Consider the following 24,819-nt stretch of genomic DNA (forward strand, 5'->3'; position numbering starts at 1 on the left):
TTTAGCATCCTTATATTTGCTCCCTGTTAGTTTTAGAATTGGTTTTAAGATTGTACTTATAACTCTTAAAGCTCCAAGATATACGAAAGAATTATTAACCCCCTGCGAGCCAAGCCACAGCCTTAGATGGAACGACCTCCTGGTTGTTCCAAAGTTGACACTTAAAACCAAAGGTGACCAAGCATTTTCCACCAGGGCTCCTCGACTTTGGAACAACTTACCTGAGGATATAAGGCATGCAGAATCAGTGACATCTTTTAAGTCACTTCTTAAAACTAATCCTCATGAGCCGTGTTTCCATCAGGGGGTCCGGTTTGATTCAGTTCGGTTTGGTATGGTTTGGTACGCTAAACCCCAAAATAGTTTGCGTTTCCACAGACACCCGTGCTCTCACTTGGGTGGGCGGGCTGTAAATACATGCATGTGAAGTCACAGACAGCATGAGTCAGCGGTTCCAGCGGCAGAGTTATAGAGAGGATGAGTGTCAGAAATCAGTCGGGAATAAGCAGTAAACAGCTTTATTTCAGCTGAAAGTGCTTTTCAAAAAAAAGAACTACATTTTAATGATGTTAACCGCTGTCAGTACAGATCCTCAGCTGATGGAATACGTGTACAGAGACGGTTTGAGTCATAACGCTACGTTAATATGTGAGTATCTAGTCTAGAACAGTTTATATGACAAAATATGAAAGTTTAGAGCTGTACTGTGAGAATTCACCAAATTAAAAATACAGTTAAAGTTCAGCTGGTGTTAAAATCAAGCTAGATTAAGTCAGAAATCCGGGGTGCACTGATCTTGTTTTAAAATAGTCTGCAGCCTGAAGTTTTACGAGCCCGTTCAGCAACCACAGAGCGATGTTTTCACAGGTTTCCTAACGTAAGAAGTAGATTAATAACTAGTTACAAATGAGAATGAACTGTTCTAAGGCTTCATATTCACTAAACTTAAGCATTAATTTAGTTTCTCATCCATCAAGGATGGATCAGGCTGATGTGAGCCTTTGGGCTCTACTTTGTGTTCTTAAAATCAGGTCCAGATAAATGCAGGAAACTTGATTTGTGGCCCAATATCAGTATCCATAGACTAGGAAACAGTTTGGATCTCCGTCGAGTCCAAATATTTCCCATTTAGGCAGATATTAGTTCATTTTTCTCCCGTTTTCACCTGTTTCTCACAGCACAGACTTCCTTTTTGCAAACCCTTTTGTATACCTTTGCCATTATTTCAGCAATTTTACTGCCTTTATTGTTATAGAGCTTGTTTTGTATTCCTTTATTTATTTATCTGTTTATTTCTGACACCTTTTATTTACTGTCTTTCAAAGTTTTTATGTCTCGTTTTTTTATTCCTTTTTTAATTTCTCACATCTTAAATTGTGGTCCTCTCAGGCTCAGCCTGTGTAGCTGGGTTCCTTTGTTGCCGGGGTTCCTATTGTGTTTTTTTTTTTTTTTTTTTTGGTATTTATGATGTCAATGTGATGCATTCTGATGATGTCTTTGATGTCTTAGTTTAGTAGTATCTTATGATGCCTGCTCTCTGATGTCCTGTGATCACTTTGTTTGTATGGTATCTCATGATTTCTGGGTCCTGAAGTTTTCTGATGTTGTTGAATTATTATCTTGATCAGGTTTTTGGTTAGATTATTTAACTGTGGGTTCTGCTAATGTTATTTTGGTGTAATTTGTTCTGTCTCATTTGGCTTTTGTTGCTTTGTTCTTCTGTTTGCTTCTGCACATATCAAAGCACTTTGTAAACTCTTGTTTTTTTAAAGTGCTATACTAAATAAAGTTATTATTATTATTATTAGTAGTAGTAGTAGCAGTAGTAGTAGTATTTTTATTATTGTTTTTCAAGGATCCTAACAATGAATTTGAACTTTCAGATGGTCAGAGATGGAGGCCTTCTGATCCACTGGGTGACCTTTAAAAGAGAGGAGAGCTCTTCATTGACTGAAGTCTTCACATGGAGGATTTCTGCTATACATGAGCACAGTCTTGGTCTTGTGCTTGACTTTGTGGGGTCATTTTTTTTTTTTTTACTGAGTTTTGGACTTGAATCTCATGGAATAAATGGGACATTGTTCACTGTCAGAATTATTGAGCAACAGCTCTCCATGCTGAGTGTTTGGCACGCCTTTTCTCACTAACAGCCAGGTGTTTACCACTGTGACAGTTGAAAACAGAGTGTATCTGTGAGGGCAGACCTGGTATCTGATTGAAACTTAACCTCAGACAGGTGGCTTAACACACTTTTTTGCTCTGTGCATGTTGAGGAAAAACTCTTTTAGCCTGTTTTTTACTCTTTTATTACTTGGATGATGATTGTTTGGTCAAGATTGTTACAGAAGAATAGCTTTGTGATATTCCTGAATGTGACATAAATAAACAGAAAGTAAGCTTGAACCATTTTGACTTTATTGTTTTTTTTAAATAAAAACACTTGCACACATTTTTTTTCTTTTTTTTTGAGCGTCTTGAGTAACACAGACATAGCAACAGAGCACCACTAGGTGGCAGTACAATCACATCTGACATTTTTAAATTATTATCCAACAGCAAGAATATGGAGCTTCACTTCCTCTACAGGACTCTACGATAATAAATAAGTTAGGTATTTCAACATTGATCAGCCACTCTTCACCAAACTGACACTCACAAGATGCCAAAAACTGAAAACCAGCTCTCACAGCCAAACAAACAGGATGTAATAATACAGAATGTTACATGTTAAAGAGGCTCATAGTCTGAATGGTCTGCTATCAAATAGCATACATTTCCCACAACACACTGCAGGTTTGCAGTGTTTTGTGTCTATCCCAATAAGGAGCAGCTCTTCAATGGTGGCAGTAGGAATGAACGGTTTACAGTAGAAACATTTAAAAGAAACAGTAGAAACATTCAAATAGTGAGGAGGAGACGTGCTGGTTACACAGTGAATTGTGAATGTTTTTGTACATTAAAAGCCATAAATTAACTTTCTTTGGCTCAAATTAACAAAAGATCACGCTGAGCCTGTTTGGTCACAGCCTCTAGGCAAAAAAGGTGGGAACACCTGCAACATGATTCTGTCATAAAAAACACATCCACACTCGTACACGCACTCATTCATTTGAAATTAGGACTGAGAAAAATAATTCATATAGCAACATAAAAGTAAAGCATTAGCTTTGACAAAATTCATAATACATTCAAAGAGAACGGCACACACTGACGTTACATGAGACGCTGAATCACATCAGCTACTAAAAGGATGATTCATTTTTATAAAGATCACAGCTCCATGCATTCAACAGGCTTTTACTTTGAAAGGATCAAAAGCCAAATTGTTCATGGTCCTCATTATGTGAACCATCAGTGATTTTGATGGAGACAGTGAGTGAGGAAGAAACACTGGTATGGATTTGTAAAAAGAAATAAATCTAAATAAAGTGCTTCTGTTAAAACAAACATCCTCTGTCTGAGGTATTAAAGAAAAATCACAACAAATGTCACAAAAAACCTCTACGGCATTACACTGTGCACTGAAGACAAGCTATTTACAGTCAGGAGTGTAAATCCACACTCTCTTCACCCACTCAGGTACATCCTGCGTTGTTCCCAAGAGGACTAAATCTGCAGGAAAGATGCAGTTTGTTTGTCCTGTGCTTGCTCTGACACCTTTACAAAAACTAAAGTTCCCAGTGACTGTCCAACCTGTCTTTTCCTCTCTCCATAAGACGGGTATGAGTGCAGCAGAAATCACTCTCTTTCAGGAGTCCCACCACTCCTGCCCTCACATCAGTGCTAAGATCAGAGCACATAGCAGGAGCACAGCGAGCCGTCTCACAGCTGGAGAACTAGAGCACAGGATGGACCCCGCAGAGCTGCGAGGGTAGATCCTCCATCTTTCCTGGTGAGGGTGAAGACTCTCCATGTCCTTCTGGGCGCTGTATGCAGCTACCGTGAAGTTAGCATCCCCAGTTGTGAGGAGGTCAAACACACAGGAGTGGAAATAAATGTCCAGCACGTCCAGCTGCTCCTTACAGCGCTCCTTTGCCCCCTCCAACCCAAAAACCTGAGCAGCTCCATAGGGGGACGCTTGCGTCTGTGAGGCATAGCCGGGCCGACGCAGCTGCTGAAGCTGCAGGCCAAGCGCAGGCGGGGAGAGAGGCAGGGGAAGGTGCCCGGCCTGGTCAATCCGCTCTCCGTTAGGGCAGCCGTTCAGGCACAGCTGCAGGTCCTGGGTAGCATCATAGGCCTGAGCCAGCTCCTCTGGGATCCGCACCGCCAGGGTCAGGTAGCGGCCCAGCTGGCGAACAATCACAGTTACACCTATGTATCCGGCATGCAGCTCTACGTGTCGACCTGGGCTGCGTTCAGAGATCCACAGGGCACGGACTTTACCGGTCACCCCGTCTGCACCTGTAGAGGTGTGAATGGGGTCACCGCTGCTGATCGTCCCATCATCAAAGGCTGCGGGGAGGCTGTCTGTAACGGCCTGGTACACCCTCTGCTCCGTACAGCCTTCATACGGCTTAAAGATGATTGTGATCTAAAGAAATGGAGATAGAAATGTGACATGATAGGTGCAAGAACTGATCATTTATCTATACCACATTAAAAACACAGAATAAATGAACTGCAGACTAATCAATAGCTTAGTTTAAAGAAGAAATCAAATTACCAGAATGCTTCATAATGAGACCTGCTCTCTGTTTGCTTCTCTACACATAAGGTAGAATGTCTCTCTCACAAATACTCAGAAATAAGTTAACCTATTACCCAGGTTATTGACTGTAATCACACCACATTTGAGAAATTACTAAATGACTTTTTAACAAGTCATAATTTGACACAGCTATGCAAACATGCAGACCCCTGACCCCCCAGCTCTGATGGTGAGTGGAGGCCTTGCTGGATGCAGGGTGTGGTGTGAGCATTACGGTTAGCACTAGCATCATAGTTCCGGTGAATGGCTGCTTTGTTCACATGACAGCCGTGAGGAATGAGGCCTAGCAAGCCATTAAGCCTGCAGGCCTGTTAATGTGTGTGTGCGTCTCCCTAATAATCGTGACTAATAACTTGCCCCACCTCTGACACAAGGTCAAAGCTTGAGCTCCGCAGTGTAGCGAACCTGCTATTTGCTTAATGTGTGTGAGTTTGTGGCAGTGTGCGCATGACTAAGTGTCTGCATGAGTGTGTATGTGTTTTAATAATTAAAGCTATCGACTGAGCGAGAGAGGCTAGATCATCGAGGGAAACATCAACAAAGCTCCTTAACACCACAAAGATCACCTTGTGTGGCTTGTCATCCATTTGGTGATGTGTGCATGAATCTGTGTCATTTTTGTCATACTGGGATACAGACCTTTAACACGCACAGTACTTTAAGATAAGTGCGGGCAGAGCCACTTAAGAGACGCAGACATGCACATAGTAAGTAAACAGTGGGTCCTTTCACACATATCATTCTGTGTTATTAGAGGTCAGACTCCAGGCTGCCTTTAACTCAGTTAAATTTCCAGCAGTGCTGAAGTCACAAGAGAAAGACACATAACTAACTGTAATGAGTCTAAGAAGAGAGAAGGCAGAGGAGACAGTAAGAAAAGTAATGGGAGGTTTTTGAGCATTATTTAAATATGATTTATTTCTCTAAGAGAGTAAATTTAAAGATTCTGACAGATTTTGTCTTAAACTGGCTTTAATGGATGACATCACATCACTCCTATCCTTGCTTCCCTCCACTGGCTCTCTGTCACTTTAAAAAATGAGATTCAGATCTTACTGATCACTTAAAGCTCATATGGGTCTTGCCCCAGGTTATATTTCTGAAATGCTGACCCCTTGTGAGCAGGGGAGTATCGAAACCCGGTACCGACATGGTAGCGGTACCAACACATCCAATACCTACCAGACCGAATTACAACAGAAATATTGATGCTTCAGTTTGGTACTCCACCACCCTAATACAACCCTCTGCCCCTCCAAAAAAGGCAAGAAATACGTTATTGAATCTGTGGGATGTATTTCGGCTGAGCATGAATGTCTTTAGTTGTGTTGTCTGGAGAAATGTCTCTGCTCTGCTCTGTGGCATTTTCCTACTGAGGACACAGCCACACCAATACATTTATTTTATTGTTTGTCTCTGTCACAAAGCCTGTGTGTGAATTTTGCTTGAGCCTCTTCCATGAAGAAGAGACACCTGTTAACCTATATTCTACTGTCATCTATTAAGGATGTTTCTCTGAATTTATGATACCAAGACAGTTTTTATGTCCCTGACAACTTTCAATACACTTATTTTCTCTTAAAAGTATCGATTCAGGCACCATCTGGGCACCTGCACCACTAAAAAAGTATCGATGTAGCACTGGCATCTCAAAAAACCCCAAACGATACACAACCCTACGTATGTTTCAACACACAGCCTCAGATCCTCAGGTGGGGCATCCTGGTTGTTCCAAAGTCAAGACGAGATAAGGCTTTTTTTAACACTTACTACTTTAACTGCCTTTTAAGTTCTTTTGTGTCATTCTCATTCTTTTTAAATTGTTTCATTTTTGTTGACCTATGTTTATGTTATTGTTCCCTGAGTTCCTGTCTTTGCCATGTCTTTTAAAGCACTTTGTAAAGCACTCTTTCAAAGGTGCTATTATAATAAAAACACCTGTTTTTGTGCTTTTCTCACCTTATTGGTTGCTGTGGCGCTGGAGCCGGGCACCACTGGGACATTAGTGACCTGCACTGACAGATAGTCATTATCAATGAGAGGCCACGCCCCCTCCACCTTACAAGTCTGGAAGCTGTCCTTAAATGTCCTCAGATGAGGATCCCCAAAGAGCCCACAGAACAGGTAACCAGGCCGAGAGTGGCCGTGGGAGTGGATATGAGTGTGGGAGTGAGTGTGCGTGTGTGCATGGGAGTGTGCATGTGCGTGCTGTGTCCGACTGTGGTAGTTGCATGGCTCGTGCACCACCTCGGGGTGCGTGGAGGACGTGGGCCCGTCTCTGGAGCAGTTCCTCTGCGTCATGAGGTCGGAGATTCCGAGCACAGCCGAGTGGAAGACCAGGTTCCCCCTGCAAGACTTGGCGGTCCTCTGGGTGCAGGCTGAGTATGCACGTAGAGCCTTGCAGAACTCTGTGTGGAAGCCATCCACAGCCGGGGTCAGGTGGGAGGTGAGAGAGACAAAGTCTGTGGTGCACTTCTGGATCCGACACTGAGGGGTGGCAACCTGGCACTGACCTGAGGGGAAGAAACAATGGATGTTTATGCAATGATAGACAACTATCTAAAAGCCTGATAAAACGAGTATATTACACACTGAGAGTTGGATTTAACTAGAAATGGAAAGTTTCTGCTAAAGAAAACTGAGATAACTGCTTGTAGGTGGCTTTGAACTTAAACACACAAAGCTATCGGCCTGTTACGATTCAAGCTAATAAAATTTAAAAAAGAACTGGCTGCAGGATGAAAGTCTTGATCAATCAGGCGGCTGCTCTGTGAGTGTAATAAAGCTGAAGTGTAATAAACCAAAGAGCAGCCAGAGGGAGAAGATAAAGAAGGTTTTTTTTCCACCAGCAGAGAGATAATACTGCTTGTATAGTCAGGGAGCACATAACACAAACACTATTATAGACAGACAGAGCAAGACAATACAAGGTGTGCTCTGCATACTAACAGACCGCCTGATTGTGTTAAGCTCACAGTGAGACCCTGTGGTCATTTTTAAAGCTTTTATTCTATATGCTTGTCTTGTTTTTGCACCGTGACACTGACCAATTTAGGTTTTTTTTAGGGCCGATGCAGATTATTATTTGATCATGACATTGATAAAAAATAATCAAAATCAATATGCATTTAGAATGACAAAATGTAATAACTAATGTCCCAAAAGTCAAATTAAATGATTTTTAAAAAGTAGAAAATTAAACATCACTAGGTCTGCCAACGGGAGAAACAATTACAGAGCAGCACAGCAGGAAAACAGGAAGTGCTTTCATACTCTCACTGTATCAGTGGCAGCCAGGCTTCAGTGTTGATTGGCTAGTACTCTGGTGACACTTAAAAAAAACTTAAAGCATTCAACACAAAAGTCACAGAACTGGTGCTTGATTGTGTAAAAAAAATATAGTTTTGTATCAAGCATTGGCTAAAATTGTTTCTTTTGTGAGAATAAAAGAATTTTGTCCAACAGTTTTTGGAAAAAATAACATGCAGTTAAATCAATTGTGGCATACAAAAATGCTTAATTTTTCTAACGTCAAAGCCAAAGTGGTACTGATTGAAGAGCCATTTGAAACCTGAAAGAGCCGGCTTTTCGGATCTCTGAAAAAAGCAGGAATTAGGACCCTTAAATTCTCAAACCCACAGACATTAGGGACAGAACAATCACACACCTCTACAAAAAGTAACTCTGCCAGAACACACAATTCAGTCAGGCATTTCAACAGGCATTTCAGATAGATGCAGTCAGCCATATACTGTACTAGGTTTTAACCTGGTCTTGTTTTTAATTTGAGATATTGTATTTATCATGAGTGAGTGTGGCTTCAGCTTATTTATGCGACATGCCCACACCATCCTAGAGAAGATTTTAGTTCTTCAGTTTTCAGGATTTTGAAGTTAAATTTTATAAACCAAGAAAAATTTTCATGACTGAAATTTGGCCTGTTAGTTCATGACAAGGTGAACTGCTACAATAAACCTAAATAGAGGATTTTTGTTGATCATTTTACATTTTTTACAGGGACTTTAAGTGTCTGTCAATATACAGTAATAAAAGACTTTAGGGAAAGAAAATACCTTTTTTAATTAAGTATACTTTAAACATTGTTTTTGCATCATTTTGGTAGAACTGTCCATAATGTATTAAAATTGTGTCTTCACTTTGTTCTACTGTAAAAAGACCCACTGTCCTTATATGAGGACATCATTGTTTTTGAAAACTACAAATTGAAATACAAAGTTCAGTAGGACTTATCAGGTCCTACTAATCTCAAATAAGTAGGAGATATAAATGCATACAAAATAAAGTTCTGGTCTCAGGAGGGTATAATCATCAATAATCAGTGAAATAAAATGCCAATACAGATAATTGGCCAAATGTCAAAAATCAGCCTCAATAACTGGTTGGGCAAATAATCAGTCAGTGCCTTGATTTTGGCTCTGTAAAGACCTTTAAATTGCTGTGTAGGATGCTCAATAAGTAGAGTTATTGCCTTGCCTCAGTTTGCCACATCTTGTTTGTAAAACTGCATAGTTAAAGCACAAAACCCAACAATCATAGAATTACATTAAGCTTTAAACAACACTTTTTCTTCTTTAGAGGTAAGCACCAGAGAAATGCATCCAAAATACAGATTTTTCTATCATTTTATACCTATTGAAAATATACTTTTTTTTGTCTAAAATGGTCCCTGATGGTTTATCTAATGCTACAACAAGGGTCAACCCAGCCTTTTATATCACTGATCATCAGAGAGAGAGAGCCAGAGAGAGAGAGAGAGAGATTAGAGACCAGACCTAATGCATCAGTCACAGCATGCTCCTATTAGATTAGGCCAGAGAGAGGCTCTGCAGTGTATGGGCAGTTGCAAAGACACACAAATGGCTTTCTTAGAAAGAATGTGAGTCGTGCTTCCGTTAAAAGCACAAACACTCCGTGATCTTTAGATGGTGGAACGATCAAAAGCATAGCCACCAGAGAGAACTTGTTTCCACTGAAATCAACTGATTCTTTTAATGTCTCCTCTGACATGCACACAGACGCTCTTCTTTGAATGTTTATTTGATTTTTTGAGGGTATGATGGAGTCAGGCGCTGCCATTTGGGGGCAGTAGTGCTCTGAGTTGTGAGAACAGGGGTGCAAGTACAGACCCCCACTCACACCATGCTTCAGAATCTCGCTCCTGCCTGTTAAATACTGACACTAACCCACACACACACACATACAGGCTGCTGGCCATGCCAGCCACCACTGTACAGACAGTCTGAGTACTGAGGACACATTGTGCGTCTTGGACTTGCGCTCCTGCAGCCTCCTTCTCTCCCTCCTATCTGCCCTGCAGAACCTAAATACCGCTCGCAATCTAATCAGAGCAGGTTTATTCTCTTTCGAAGGGTATCAGAATCATGAGCTGCATGAAAAACACACAAAAGCACTCATTCAGAGACCTGTGACATAACATGAAGAGGGTTTGGCCTGAAACTGAAGCATTTTGGATTAAATCTGTGACTAATATTAAATCTTGAAACCTTTCTGAGAGGAAGTATCTGCAGAAGTTTCATAAAATTCCCAAAAGTGAGCCTGCACAGCAGGCAAAAAGAGGATTCCAAAGCATAAATTTGGTCTTCAAGGCTTTCTATCATTCCTCCTTTGTGAAACCCTCCTCCTAAGCCCCTTTTCTAAGCATGCACAACTGTACTTTCAAAAGAAAATCCAATCTGTGCATATAAATAAGCAATTTGTGGTAACTCCTGTCAAGCTGATGAATACTGAATTGAGCTGAAAATAGAGTTATGAAGGGAATAAAGGACTCCTCATGTGAGGAGGGGTCATTTAACACACCCAGAGCCTGGTGTATTTCATTCCCCAGGGTAAGTTCCAGTAAAAAAAAAAAACCCTCCTTTACAATATGATACAATATTCTCTCTCCATACCTCTCTCCCAGCTGTTTCTATCACTTCACAGGTCTTTACAGATTGTTTTTCCTCCTGAGCTCCAATCATTTCCTCTCATCAGCACTATCCTGATCCAGCAGGACTCTGTTGTGTTTTCAGCCTGCAGCCCTCTCTGTCTGATTCCCCACTCGCCTCTCCTCATCACATCCCCAGGCTCCCTCAGTCCCATCAGACAGAGGTCAAAAGATCCTCCAGCTGCAGCTTCGATTCTTTGTCTCCCCACCCGACAAGCCTCCAACTTCTCTGATCTCCGGAGATCAAGGGAGGATCTGCTGGGATCATCTCTCAAACTGAAGGGGGACGGCTCTGTGAAGTGCTTATTGATCACCTTGTTGTGTGCACTCTCTCGCACACTGAGCTCAAATCACACAAACAGCTCCAGCAAGCTTAGAGACACAAAGCTTTACAGAAGCTCACTACAGCCACACTCGACACCAGACACTCAGAGGAGCGAACAATAGTCAGACATTCCTGCCTCCCAGTCCAAACAGACACAATGAAATATGTCTGAACACCTTGAAGCGTACAAGTTTTAACAAATAAAACACTCTGTTTTGACAAAAATAACACATTCTTTCCACATGACGCACATGGAGTAGAAGGTGCCAACAGGGTCTTTAATGTGGAGTGGGTCTCTGTGTTCCCACCAAGCAGGGGCCGTTTTGTCCTGCTGCCTGAGCCGTGTTAAACTAATTACTGGAGGTGTGACTGCTCAACAGACAGCCGCCACAACAGCGGACCCCCTGCACACACTGCAACACACAGCTGGCTTCTGGGAAGAGGGCAGCTTTTTGAATGAAGCATGCATCTGTGTCTTATTTAGAGTTAAACATATTAATTTTAAACTAGAATGACACAGTGCAAACAGGAGATCCATGCATCATCCCTCTATAAAGCAGCAAAAAGTTAATATTTTACATTTTAAATGTCAATATCCTTTGGTTTTCTGTGAGTACATTCCTGAGTTTGATGTTTCCCCCCTAACATGGACAACCATCAACACTACACTATTCCAAAAAGCTTTTTTGTACTCTACTTCCATTATTTCAGAACTAAAATACTATTCCTGGGATCTATTTTGACAATTTTCTGCATGCAAAGTGCATTCCAATGAAGTGTTGCCAGATTTTAAACACAGGACAGCTTCATTTCCAACTTTTTGGTCTTCTTTGCACTTGGAGAAGATTCTGTTCTAACTGATATTGCTCTGATTAAAGCTGCTTTCTGTCATATGTGCACATGAGGAGAGGAAGTCACCCTCTCTTCCCTTCTCTTCCCCTCCTCCATGAGCCATTAAGGGGCAGACAGGAGAATGACGGCCCAGGAGAGAGGAGGAGAAACTCGATCCGTGCTTAGACTGCTGCACTGCCGCTGGAATGAGAGCCATTGTCAGGCAGCAGTGGGCCCAACTCAAGGATAACAAATACTTAATAATAATACAGTATGAGGATTAATAAAAGAGACTGCCAGGTGTGGTGTACAGAAATCAGTGCGTAATTTGATGAAAAGGTGCATAAAATATCCGATTAGTTGCTGTTTTAGCACACTAGTTCCGTTAAAGTGTAGTTAGTTACCTATTTGAGCTCCGCAGCAGAGAACGATGATCAGCAGCAGCAGTGGCCGGAAGCGGCGCACCAGAGACGGGGAGGCGAGGCGCTCAGCCCCGCGGCAACAGCATCCGGCTCTCCCCATCCCCGTCCATGCAGGGCCAGGAGGGGAGAGAGCACAGACTCCCGAGGGGCGATGAGGGGTGGTGTCCAGGCCTTCTCACTTCTTCTTCTTCTTCTTCCTCACTCTTCTCTCCTTTCTCTCCTCCTCGGGTGCGCAGGGGCATTAAAACACAGCTGCTCCGCGGAATGCAGGGCGGAGGGGGAGGAAAGGCAAAGAGAGGAGGAAAAACAAAGTAGGAACAGAAGTCACTCCGACGACACTTTTACTTTTCTGTGGGTGTAAATCCACGGCAGCACGTGACAGGAGCACGCTGCGTCCGCGGGAGGACTTTTGTCTTGGTGTCGGTCACTCCGTGCTCTGCTTTCTCGTCCCAAACACGCACAATCACATCTCTCTCTTCCTCCGCAGGCCGGGGTTTCTCTTCCACTCCTCCCCTTTCACTTTCTCCTCCTCCTCCTCTGCCCCCCCGACAAATCAATAGAGAATCAACCAAACCCTGATGGCGGAAAACCCGCCTACCACCTCTCTCTCTCTCTCTCTCTCTCTCTCTCTCTCTCTGCCAAGCACACTCACATTGGGAGAGAGAGAGTGAGCGCAGTCCAGAGTAGTGAGGAGGCAGCACATAAAAGTAGTAAAACTTTGGGAAGATGCCATTAAACCCTTTTTACAGAAGATAATAATGGGTTTCCGATGTTGTTCTGCCAAGATTTTCTTTTATTATTTAGCTTATCTGCTTGAGCAGAACTACGGATCTACAAAGTACACTAGTGGTTTTCAAACTTTTTCGCCCAAGGCACACCTAGGGTTAAGCCAAAATCTCAAGGCACACCATATTTAAATCGATACAAAATAGACTTTTTAAATAATGTTACAGTCATGGTGGCCTATAAGGGGGATAAAGGGGAGATCTTTCTGGGGCCCAGCCAAGTGGGGGATCATGGAGATGGGAAAAGTGGGCAAAAGGTGGCAAAAATGGGTTAAAAGTGATGGAAAAAATTGCAAAATTGGGCAAAACGTGGCCAAAAAAATTCAGAAATGGGTGAAAATTGGTAAAAAAAAAAAAAAAAAAGTGGCCAGACAATGGGTTGAAATTGGCAAAAACTTCTTGAGAGTGTCAAAATAGTGGCAACAGTGGGTTACAAGTGGTTTAAAGGGTCAAATGTTGTAAAAAGATGGTAAAATGGGTTAAAAGTGATAAATAAGGGCATAATTGGGCAATAAAGTTGTCAAACAAAAGTAAAAGTGAGTGAAAGTTGGCAAAATAGATCACAAGTGGCAGAAAAGTGGTAAAAGGGTTAAAGTTGTTAAAAGGGGGTAAAAGGGGTTTAAAGTGATGGGAAGAAATGGCAAGAAATGGCCAGACAAAAGCAAAATTGAGCAAAAAGATAGAAAAAATGGGTTAAATGTGGCAAAAAGTTTTAAAAAAGTGGCAAAAGGGGTCAAAAGTAGTAATAAGAAGTGGCAATAATGCTAAATAAAGCAGCAAAATGGTTTAAGCTGTCAAAAGAAGTGGCAAAAATGGGTAGAAAAACTGGTTAACTCAGTTAAAAATAGCATGAAATAATTTCAACACCAATTTTAACCCAATAATAGCTTGCCAAGCTTTTAAACTCTTAACAGGATGTTAGTACCAATGCTACTGATCCAACACACATACACTGATATCATCAATAAATCACAAACCCATTCTCTGGGTGTTTTCAGGAGTCCAGCCAGGTCTGTGCGCAGGCCTGGTTACAGTACCTGCCATAAAGTTGTAGTAATAACGTATGGTACAGATTCCCACGGCACACCTAGACTTGCCTCAAGGCAAACTAGTGTGCCTTGGCACACCATTGGAGAACCACTGCCCTACACTACAGGGAAAACAGATTTTTAACCTACTCAGATGAAGCTCAAGCTAGCTGCCAACTACTATAACAAATCAGTGCCCATCTAGGGGTTAAAAATAATTAGATGATTATATCTGTATTAATAAGGGACATGCTGCTGGCACTTTTTTGTTTATTGGTTTATTGGTTTATTATAATTTGATACAATTTTAGATTTTATTTAATTCAACTTTATTCACAAAGTCTGACAGTAACAATCTTGAAATAACTACACAGCAAACATTGCAGACTGAACATTTCATCGGCTAAATAAAACAGAGAAAAGGTCAGAAGTCTAATCTGGGATTAAATTAAGTACAGTCATATTTTAGAACTAGTTACACAAACGGTGGCTAGTTTAAGCTTCATTAGCTTTAGCTTAAGTGAACTTAGCTATGCTAGCTACATAATTAATGTTACTACATGAGCCAACGTAGCTAATTAGCTTTAGCAATGTGAGTTTCAGCAAACATAGTTAAAGCTAACGTAGCTACAATAATGTACTTACATAGCCGCTTTGTGAGCTTAGCTTCAGCTATGTTATCTTCAAAGCTTATGCAGCTAACAGAGCTGCATGAGATACCTTGCTGCGTTAGCGTGTTTTCACGTAGAACGAGCTTTATTCCTGTCAATAGACTGTTTACACTACTTTATTAAAAATTCTATAATCAGGTTTTGCAGGCCAGGACTTTTAACTTTTGGCATCCTAACATTACCTTAACCTGGAACCTAACCCTAAACAGGGGTTTAGTCTCTGAAAGAGACGGTGTCTCAGATGAGTGGTCTGTGAGTAACCATCACAGATTTGACTCCTCTCAATCAGGATTTTTTTTGTCCAGACTATATCATCAAACAGGTTTTAATGTTTAAAGTTGAAACTTAAAGCTCCTACCAATAACTTATGGGTTGTGTTATTTTTGGTGACCTCTATGGGCAAAGCTTATTCTGAACAGCTGCAACAAAAACGACGTCCTTTTTTAATAAAGGTCACATATTTTACCCCTCTAAGACAAGGTTATATTGATCTCAGAGGTTTGTACTCAAGACCACACTATTCAAGACCAAGACTTTTGGGGGTCGAGACTGAGTCAGGACCAAGGCCGAGAAAAGACCGAGACCTTAAAAATCAGTTTTCAAAAAAACATGACAAGGTTGAACGGTTAAAAAGCATTCTCTCTTTAATTTTTGCTTTCTTTTAAATACATTTGACAGATAAAAACAAGTTGTCTGCAACTCTTTCAAAGCACAACAAGCTAAAATCTCAAATTTTGTTCAACTAACTTCTTGTAAAAAATAAATCCTTGTATGTATCTAAAAGCCACTGACAAGTGGATTATTTGAAATATCTGAAAATGAGATTTGTCAGGTGGATGAGGCCTAAAGTCAGTGTTCAGAGGTGCTTCTGACTAGAAATAAGATGGCCTGATGTCTGAGTTTTTACAGGTGTAGCTGTTTGTTGTTTTAGCAAGTGCTTCTCCTTATTATCACATTAATAAAGTCGAAGAATAGCAGATCAGTGCTGGTCTCGACAGATCTTGATGGAAAATCCCAAGTCTGGCCAGTCTGAGACCGAAACAAGACAGAGTAAAAATGCTCTTGAATCAGCGACAAGACCAAGTATGTTCTTGAGACCTACAACACTACTCAGAGGGTCCCAAAACATGCTTGATAATTTTTTTCTTCTGAAAAACATTTTTGCATGTCTAAAAAACTCTCTGTTTCAGCCCTGCTCAGAACAAGCTGTTTCTGTCTGTGTCTGGGGATTGTGGACGGGCCAGGGGCACATATTTTTGTAAGAAAAGCCTGAAAAAAGTGTTTTTTTGCATAATATGTGAGCTGTAATACTTTATTTTATCTAAATGTCTAATATGCAATGCATGATGAATCTTTTGTGTGGACAAATGTTTGTTGCCTCATCAGACATGTACACCATCACAGGGATGACAGACACATAAAATGACTATACTCCTCATGTCATGTCAAATATTTTTACTTTGCAAAGTACAAACTCTTTGTGTATGTGATGAAATACTTTTACAATGTTTTCCCATTTGTTTACTCATCAGCATCAATTTTAGATCTCATTTGACATTCAAAATAAGATAGTTGTCTGTTATTCTGATGTACAAGCTGCTCCAAACCTTGGAGCCTGGTATGAATAGACTGGGTGAATGAAAAGAGAAAAAATGAAACTCTTGTCGGTTAAGTTTTATTGTACTTGCACATTTTAGAAATCTCGTTAAGAAGACCTACATGATCATCTGGAGAGTTCATGTTGATTAATGACTCTTGAACCATCAGAACTTTTAATGCAGACTCATTCTCTGTTTTTCTCACTGATTTTAATCTGTTAAAGGTCTCTACATTTTTTGATCTAGATGACTTTGATATTTGTGGAGAGAAGAGTTAATTGGTGAGATATCCACTATCCACCGAGCTGCAAACTCCATACTTGATTTATCTTGTGTTTTCCTATGACTCCCCAGAATTAAACATCAGCTTTATTACAAATAATGATGTAGCAGTTGAAGTTGTGCAACATCCCTCTGCTGTGTATCTAACAAGAAAACTTGAATGTTTGCTAATTTTATCATGAAAAGGACAGAGCAGGGAACTGAAAGAGGGGTTAAAGTGAAGGGAATGCCTGTGTGACGGAAAACAGTCCAGACGTAAACACACACCAAACTGTTCACACGGTTACAGTCGTAAATCTGAACAGTCAGAGCTGCAGGAGGTAGGAGGAGAGCAGACAGTGTAAACAGCCTGTGGCCTTAAAGACACTGAACACTACACACATGCTTTATTTTCAACACAAGCACTGCCTCTGCATTTGTTCTCTCACCTTCAGCTATAATTCATTAATGAATAACTTTCTGAAGGCTGCTTTTTTATTAACTTTTTATTGCAGAGAAGTTAAACCAGATCCAAACTTCTCTTAACTTGAGATTATGCCGTTGGAAAGGTTTCAAAGAAAGTGCCAAAGTGAGATAATCTTTCACCAAGTGTGCAGATCTGCACTGTTTGTTCTTGTGATGTTCACTTTGCATTCTTGTATGGTTAGTGTTTCTGTGTCTGCAGGGCTGTTTGCATTTGCTCCATCAGTAATCCTCTGCAGCCTGCTCTGCCACCTAGTCTGTCTAGTCAGTGTGTGTGAGAGCTGTGTAGCAAACAGAGCGTCTCTGTGGCTGATATTTTATGTCCTGTGTGTCATAGCCGCGTACTTTCACTCAAACATGACTCAACCACAGCATGTGCACTCGCATCCCGGCCCGCTGAGGGCCCTAGCTGACTGTCAGTAAAACAAACACACACACGTCCTGAAGAGATGATGTGAGCAGCTCAAACAGGCTCTGATATTAGATTATATTAGTTTCCTGTTTGTGCCAGAAGTCTGGGATCTGGAAGTCTGCATATGAGTGTGTCTGTGTGCGCCAACCATGAGTCAGGAAATTTTGCCAGATGGTGGATTGTTGTGTATTTCTTGTATTGACAAGGCTTCAGAGAAGGCCAAGGTAAAGATGAAAATGTGAGGGCAGAAATGAGACAAATAGAGACATTTATGCACATGGCAGAATCAAAACTTTTCTGTAAAACTGAAATATAGAGCTCCACCTGCTGACAGGCTGTCGTATAGGTAAAAAAAAACCCTACTTTCTACATGTAAACAGGTGAAATCTGGGCAAAAGCATAAAGTTATAAGAAGTGATGCACCAATTGTGAAATTCAGAGCCAATGCTGGTACTGATGCTGAAACTAATGATTTTCTATGAACTGTTGTTACTTGGTCTATTTTTGTGATAGTTAACTTTGTCATCTAGGTCAGGGACCAAAATAAATGTTTTTTTTTTTTGAAAACAGTGTGATTCTACACATGTATCTGTATGGCCACATTTCCACCAGGTGGTCCAGTTTGATTGAGGATGGTTTGGTATGGCTTGGTACGCTTAACACCAAAATAGTTTGTGTTTCCACAGACACCCATACCCTTACTTGGTAGGCGGGCTGTAAAGGCATGCATGTGAAGTCACATGCAGTACGAGTCTGCCGGTCCAGCCGCTGAATTGTAGAAAGGATGGGTGACAGAAATCAGTAGGGAATAAGTAGTACACAGCTTTATTTCAGCTGAAAGTGTTTTTTTGTTGTTGTTGTTTAAATAACTACATCTTCATCATGTTAAATGTGGCCAGTACAGATCTCAGCTGATGGAATATGTGTACAGAAATATTTTGAGTCATAACGGTACATTAATATGCCAGTACATCTAGTCTACTGAATAACAGTTTATATGACATAATATAAAGGCTTAGAGCTGTAACATGAGAATTCGTGACATTAAAAATAAACTAAAGATTTAACTGTCATCAATTTAGTTTCACATACATCACGGACAAACCAGGCAAAGTTAGCCTTTATTCTGTGCTTTATGTACTTAAAATCAGGTCCAGATAAATGTCAGGAAACTTGAATCCCCAATTTAAGCAGATATTTGTCTGTTTTTTTCTCATGTTTTCGCCCACTCCTCACATAGACTTCCCTGTTTTGCAGCCCAGAGCTAAGCAGTCACGTCATGCGCTGACGTAACATCGGTGCAAACCCCTATTGTTGTGTGTGTAGGTCCACCTTTTTGGGATGGATAGGTAAGATTGGTACCCCTACGGAAGGGTGCCAAAAAGTGAGATAGTACTGGGCATTTTTTTGAGACCACTGAACCAGACCATTCAGTGGAAACAACTGACTGCTTCGCTGACTGTCTAAGTGAGTGACTATACTTTCAGAGTCGTGCATTGTTGTAGCTTTAGCTACAGTTTTACCAGAACTGGACCTTGTTTCTGTATGGAATAATGAATAAAAATAACACCAAAGGCTTTTCATGATGTGAAAGATGTTTTCACTCCTCTGTGAACCTGCTTTGGCATGACTATGTGACAGTTATGGAGTAAAAGGTTTGTCGTGTTTAAGTTTGTATACAAGGCTGCTTTTGGAGTGATTAGCTCAGACTTAGCCACAGCAGCAGTTTGTCTTTATTAAAACAAGGGCAGAAAGCAACACTGAAAGCTTTCCCTGATAGAAAAGATATTTTTGCTCTTTTCTGCTTCAGCATGGCTTTGCGATCGTAATGGGTGGGGTCTGCCAATGTATCCAATGGCGGCTGCGGTAGCTGTTAGCTCAGATGTAGCTTTAGGAAAGCAGCAGTTTAATTGGAACTGGACCGCACTACGTCATTTGTCGCGCTGGTTGGCCCGTCACGAATGTGCCAGACAGAATATTCCTCCGATTACCTTTCAAGAATTTTTTTAAAAGACCTGCCCTTCCCGAACACTTTCTATGGGAGCTTTCCCAGATGAATGTGAAATATAGTCATGCAAAGGAGATATCAAACACTCTATCTGGCGTGTCAGGTTAGCTGTTTAATGCCGACAGTGCTTTATGTTTTAAACTTTTGGGATCCTTTGATTCTCAAACCAGAGATGTAAGAGAAGGCACAAATACACACCTCAAATACCAATCACTCACCAAAACACACAATTCAGTCAGGTATTTCAACAGGCATCCCTGATAATTGCAATCAGCCACATACAAGGTTTTAACCAAGTCTTGTTTTACTTAAGAGGGGATAAATCCAACTATAGAAATTCACAGTAGACCTTCTTATTCAAAGTTCTTTCACAATAACAGATAATGAAACAATAATAATAAAAGTACTAACTAGCTACATTCAATCTTGAAATAAATCACCTGCTTCATTTTTTTCAAATCAGCCTCAACATGAACTTTATTGTTACAAACACAACACAACCACCTGCACCTACTCTGCGGTTCATCCATCTCAGCTTCCTCTTCTCTACTCTTTCCCAGGTCGTCCACTGTCCCTGCCTAGCCTGAGCCACAGCCGTACTACACCGCATTACTTTCTCCTGTCATTGTACCTGCTCCACAACCAACTTCCTGTTATCTATGTAGTCAACTAATAGATTTGGAGAAAGACATTCACTTTTCAAAAGAGGTAAACAGACATGTAGAAATAATCAGAGGTGGGTAATAATGCACTACATTTACTCCATTACACGTACTTGGGTAGTTAAAAAAAAAAAAAAATCCTACTTCTGAGAGTAGTTATTGAGCAGAGGACGCCATTACATTGGGCAGTACACTGGTTGGCTACTTTTTCTTGTCTATAATTTATTTTCATTCAGTATTTTTTTACACTTAGCTGAGCTCTCACAGCCTCGTGAGGTAAAATACTCAGTACCACAGAGTAATCGGAGGAGTGACCCCTCCCCCGTAACTATCAACAGTTACAGATAATGGCTGAAGATGTAACACCTGCATCTCCCTGTTTATCTCTGGCCCAACATCAAGACTCTTTGCCTTTCAAACGACGAGGAACAACGGCCACATAATGCGCTGCCTACTATGTCTACCTAAAACGGTGGAAATGTCAAGCTTCAAAAATAGCACATCAAATCTAAGAAAGCATGTTATGGTAAGAATGCTAAACAAGCTAATGACTGCACTGCTAGTTAGCTAAACGTATAAGTTCAAATCTCTCTTTAAACTAGCAGACTGCCAAGTCACAGTTGTGTCAGTGATAAATGATGTCATGTGTCCAATCACCTCTGCCATCCATCCATTTTCTATACCCCTTATTCCGTTCCGGGTTGGGGGTGGGCTGGAGCCTATCCCAGCTGTCATTAGGCGAGAGGCGGGGTACACCCTGGACTGGTCACCAGTCAACCACAGGGCTGACATATAGAGACAGACAACTAGGCACGCTCACATTCACACCTACAGCCAATTTAGAGTGATCAATTAACCTAACGAGCATGTTTTTGGTGGTGGGAGGAAGCCAGAGTACCCACACGTGCACAGGGAGAACATGCAAACTCTGCACAGAAGGGCCCTGTTCGGGAAGCGAACCAGCAACCTTCTTGCTGTGAGGCAACAGTGCTGACTACTGGGCTGCCGTGCCGCCCCTCACCTCTGCCACTCTGCCACAAATGTGATTTTACACGGCATGTCGTAGGTGATACTATTATGTGCATGTGGCATATCTGATATCAGTGATTATATCTAACATGGGGCTAGTGGGCCAAAGTTGTTTTTTTTTTTTTTTTTTTTTTTTTTTTTTTTGGTTTTAATAAGTTTTAGTTTGGTTTGCCAAATTTGTTGAGTGATAATCAGGATAAAAATTCCTAAATTGGAGCTAAAAAGTAAAAATTAAGACAAAAGGGCGAGTCAAGAATTTGGACATTTTATAAGATTAATTTCATAAATATGAGCCAAAAATCATAAAATAAAAATAATGTGATTAAAAAGTAAGTACTGCAAGGTACAAATTCTTGTATGTGAAATTTAAATCATCATGTAGAAATAAGAAAACTATTATAAGAGAAAGAGTCTGTTTTTCTCTTAATATTGAATTTTTCATCCCATAATTGTGATTAACAAACATAACTTGACTGCTGCTTTATGTATTAAGTTAAGTTTTTTATTTCTTTTACTTCTGGCAAGTTATGCTACTTTATTTATGACAATGTGCAGTTTACATTACTACCCCTGAATAATATGTTGTAATGCAATATGTTTTAATAAATTGCACAATATGAAGTTACTCACTACCTGAGTAGTCTTTGGATAAGGTACTTATTTACTCTTACTCATGTACTTATTTTTATGAGTATTTTAACTTCTACTTGAGTAATTATTATTGTTAAGTAACAGTACTTTTACTTTACTACTGTAACTGTGTACTCTACCCACCACTGGAAATATTAATTTGTTGTGGCTGAACACCTTCAGTCATGTTTGCTTTTCCCTTCATTTGTTAGCTTTTAGATTTGAGCTGTTAATCCTGGCTGTCAGATATTTGAGATATTAAGGAGAAGGACCTAAAACAGCCGCTTTCTGACAGTTAAACCTCTGTGAGGATGGAGCACATGAGAATGTTTCATTTGCATGGACACCGAATGGTTAATTCAATTACATGTATGCATATGGTGCTATTCATCATGACTAATTTCATATTTCATTCTAATCACACATCCTCCTACACGAGCATGTACACACAGGCACACATACCTAAATCTGGATACCATATGACCCTTTATGAGTAGTTTAATTCCACATTTCATACTAATTCATTTAATCAATTACACACAGCTGAGACCTGGCAGCAGAGAAGGCTGAAACACACACTCGGCACACAAAGGCACACACATGTCTGGAGGGCTGTTCTGCCTCGTCACACACACATTCACTCAGTAAGCCTCAGGCACAAAGACGGTCTGTTTCCAAACATCCAGCTTGTCTTCACCTCCACACCTCTGCCTCCCTTCTCCACTTCTGCCTCTCTCCACCCCCCCTCACCCCCTCTGACTCCAAACAGCCCGTCATTCAACAAATGGCTCTCACAACCCTGAGCACACCTGTCTATGCATGTGTGAGTGTGCACATGTTGAGAGTTTGCATTGTTGCACACATGTCAGAGGCTCCAGTGATTACAGAAAGGTGCTACACGGAATCTGTGATTTCCTGTCTCTCACAGGTGAATACACACACAGACATGCATATTGGTGGAAAACGTGCAAGAGCTTATCAGAGTGGAAATAGTGACACAACATTGTGATGGTTTCTGTTACAGCAGAACGTCTGAGCTATAACTGAGAAAAGCACTGTAAAATGCTCTTTTCTTGTGTTTTACTTTGATCATACTAATTCATCACAACATGTGCACTGAGGCAGCAGTAGTTCAGTCTGTAAGGACTTTGTTGGGAACCTGAGAGTCTCAAGTTCCTGTTAAATTAAGTCTGGATAATGGTCTGGCTAGTTCTCTTATGAAGTTCTGCTAAAGTGCCAGTAAGCAAGGCACAGGACCTTCAACCACTCAGGCTGCACTCCTACATGGGCAGCAGCCCTCGTTCTCATTCACTCTCCATAAGTGCATGTTCATATGATCTTGTTCATGCATGTGCATGAAGGCCTGGCTTGCGATCTCTGTTCCAGTTCATCCCAAAGGTCCTCCATTGAGGTCATCCTCCAAACCCAGACTCGCTTATCTGGCAAACAGAAAAGTGAAATTTGTCACTCCAAAGAACACACTTCCACTGCTCCGTAGTCCAGTGTTGATGTGATTTACATCACTCCATCTGAAGTTTGGCATTGGACTTGGTGATGTGAGACTTGCACGCAGCTGCTCCGCCATGGAAACACAATCCATGAAGCTCCAGTTTTGTTTTTACATTAATGCCAATGGAATATCAGAACTCTTCAGCTAAGGAATCATCAGAGTGTTGGCGACTATTACGCACCATGCACTTTAGCAGTCACTGACCCCTTTCCATAATTTTACGTGGCCTTACACTTTGTGGCTGAGTTGACGTTGTTCTTGAACGCTTCCACTTTCTAACATCACTTAGAGCAGACTGTAGAATATCCAGCAGGGATGAAATTTCACAAATGCTCTTATTGCAAAGTTTGCATAGGTGTTATTGTGGCTCATTTGTCTTGAAACGCCAGTCCAGGGTGTACTCTAGCCCCTCCCAACCCTGAATGGAACAAGAGGCATGGATAATGGATGGATGGGACTGATATAGTTATTTTCCTTCTTCTTGCAAAATACTATTTGAAAAGTTACTTAGTCTTTAAAAATATCAAAGTTTCAAAAGGAGTGTTGTAAAGTAGAATCAGAAGGATGAAGAAAAGGAATCAAACTTAATGTTGGAAAATCCCCTTGATAAACGGATTGTGCTCTGTACTACTAAATGAGTGAATTTGTGCCTGAAGCATTTGAGCATTCCTTATGAAGATGATGTTTGTGCAACACTTTTGCATCTTTTGTCAGACATCAGCATAATAAGATGAATTTTCTCAGTCAGTTTGGGTCAACAAAGTCTTAACCTAATATACTTGATGTACGGTCCTGATGTACTTAATTAAAATGGAAAATAAGAAGCTGGCAGCCAAAGAGAAAGTCAAATGTTTTTGCAAGAAAACTAGAACTGCTGGTAACAATCCCTCATGATTTTCAGTAAATGGGCAGATTTTTTAATGGTTTTTCTATGACAAGTAAATTACAGAGTAGATATATTCAGTTGCATGAAAATTTTAAAAATTCAAATGGTTTTTAGTACATTCATCTATCATGCTTAGTCTAGGTATTCACCACCATAACCATGCAAACACAAATCCCAGAATTCCTGGCTAATAGATGTGTGGTAAAGTGGAAATTTCAGGTGTGCGTGTGTTTGTGTGTTTTATTCCTGATGCGAGACGATAACAGAAAAGATAAAATCCAGGTATCAAAGCCCGCTGTAACATGAGTGGAAACTGTATCCTATAATAGCCTGTTTTATCTCATGTTGTGTTTTACTTGAGTTGAACCTACCAGCCCTCTGCTGTCAACACGTTCACCCCACTGCTACAAAGAGGAGAGATGGAGAAGGTTTCAGCCGCTTCTATGCTCAAAGTAAGACAGTGGGAGCACCTGCATTCACCTCTGGGTCTGTTTATCTGTTAAAATGAAGCGTGAGAGAGCTCAGATCAGTGTGAGAGGAATCCTTTAGTGAAGATTATCACTGTGATCCTTCTCTTCTTACTCTCTCAGCCTCACTCTCTGTCT

The 24,819-nt window shown here is 40.8% G+C and overlaps 1 protein-coding gene across 1 annotated transcript; it reads right to left on the reverse strand.

Annotated features, from left to right (window-relative positions):
• Positions 1-2,402: 2,402 nt before the first annotated feature.
• On the reverse strand, positions 2,403-12,735 carry rgmb (repulsive guidance molecule BMP co-receptor b). The gene is made up of 3 exons (XM_041787480.1): positions 12,234-12,735; positions 6,668-7,221; positions 2,403-4,531 (listed from the first exon to the last, which is right to left on the reverse strand). The coding sequence occupies exons 1-3, from the start codon at positions 12,349-12,351 to the stop codon at positions 3,773-3,775; spliced, it is 1,431 nt and encodes a 476-aa protein (XP_041643414.1). The 5' UTR covers positions 12,352-12,735; the 3' UTR covers positions 2,403-3,772.
• Between the last annotated feature and the right edge of the window lie 12,084 nt (positions 12,736-24,819).

Source organism: Cheilinus undulatus, linkage group 5 (genome assembly GCF_018320785.1).
Source record: "Cheilinus undulatus linkage group 5, ASM1832078v1, whole genome shotgun sequence".
Classification (NCBI taxonomy): Eukaryota; Metazoa; Chordata; class Actinopteri; order Labriformes; family Labridae; genus Cheilinus; species Cheilinus undulatus.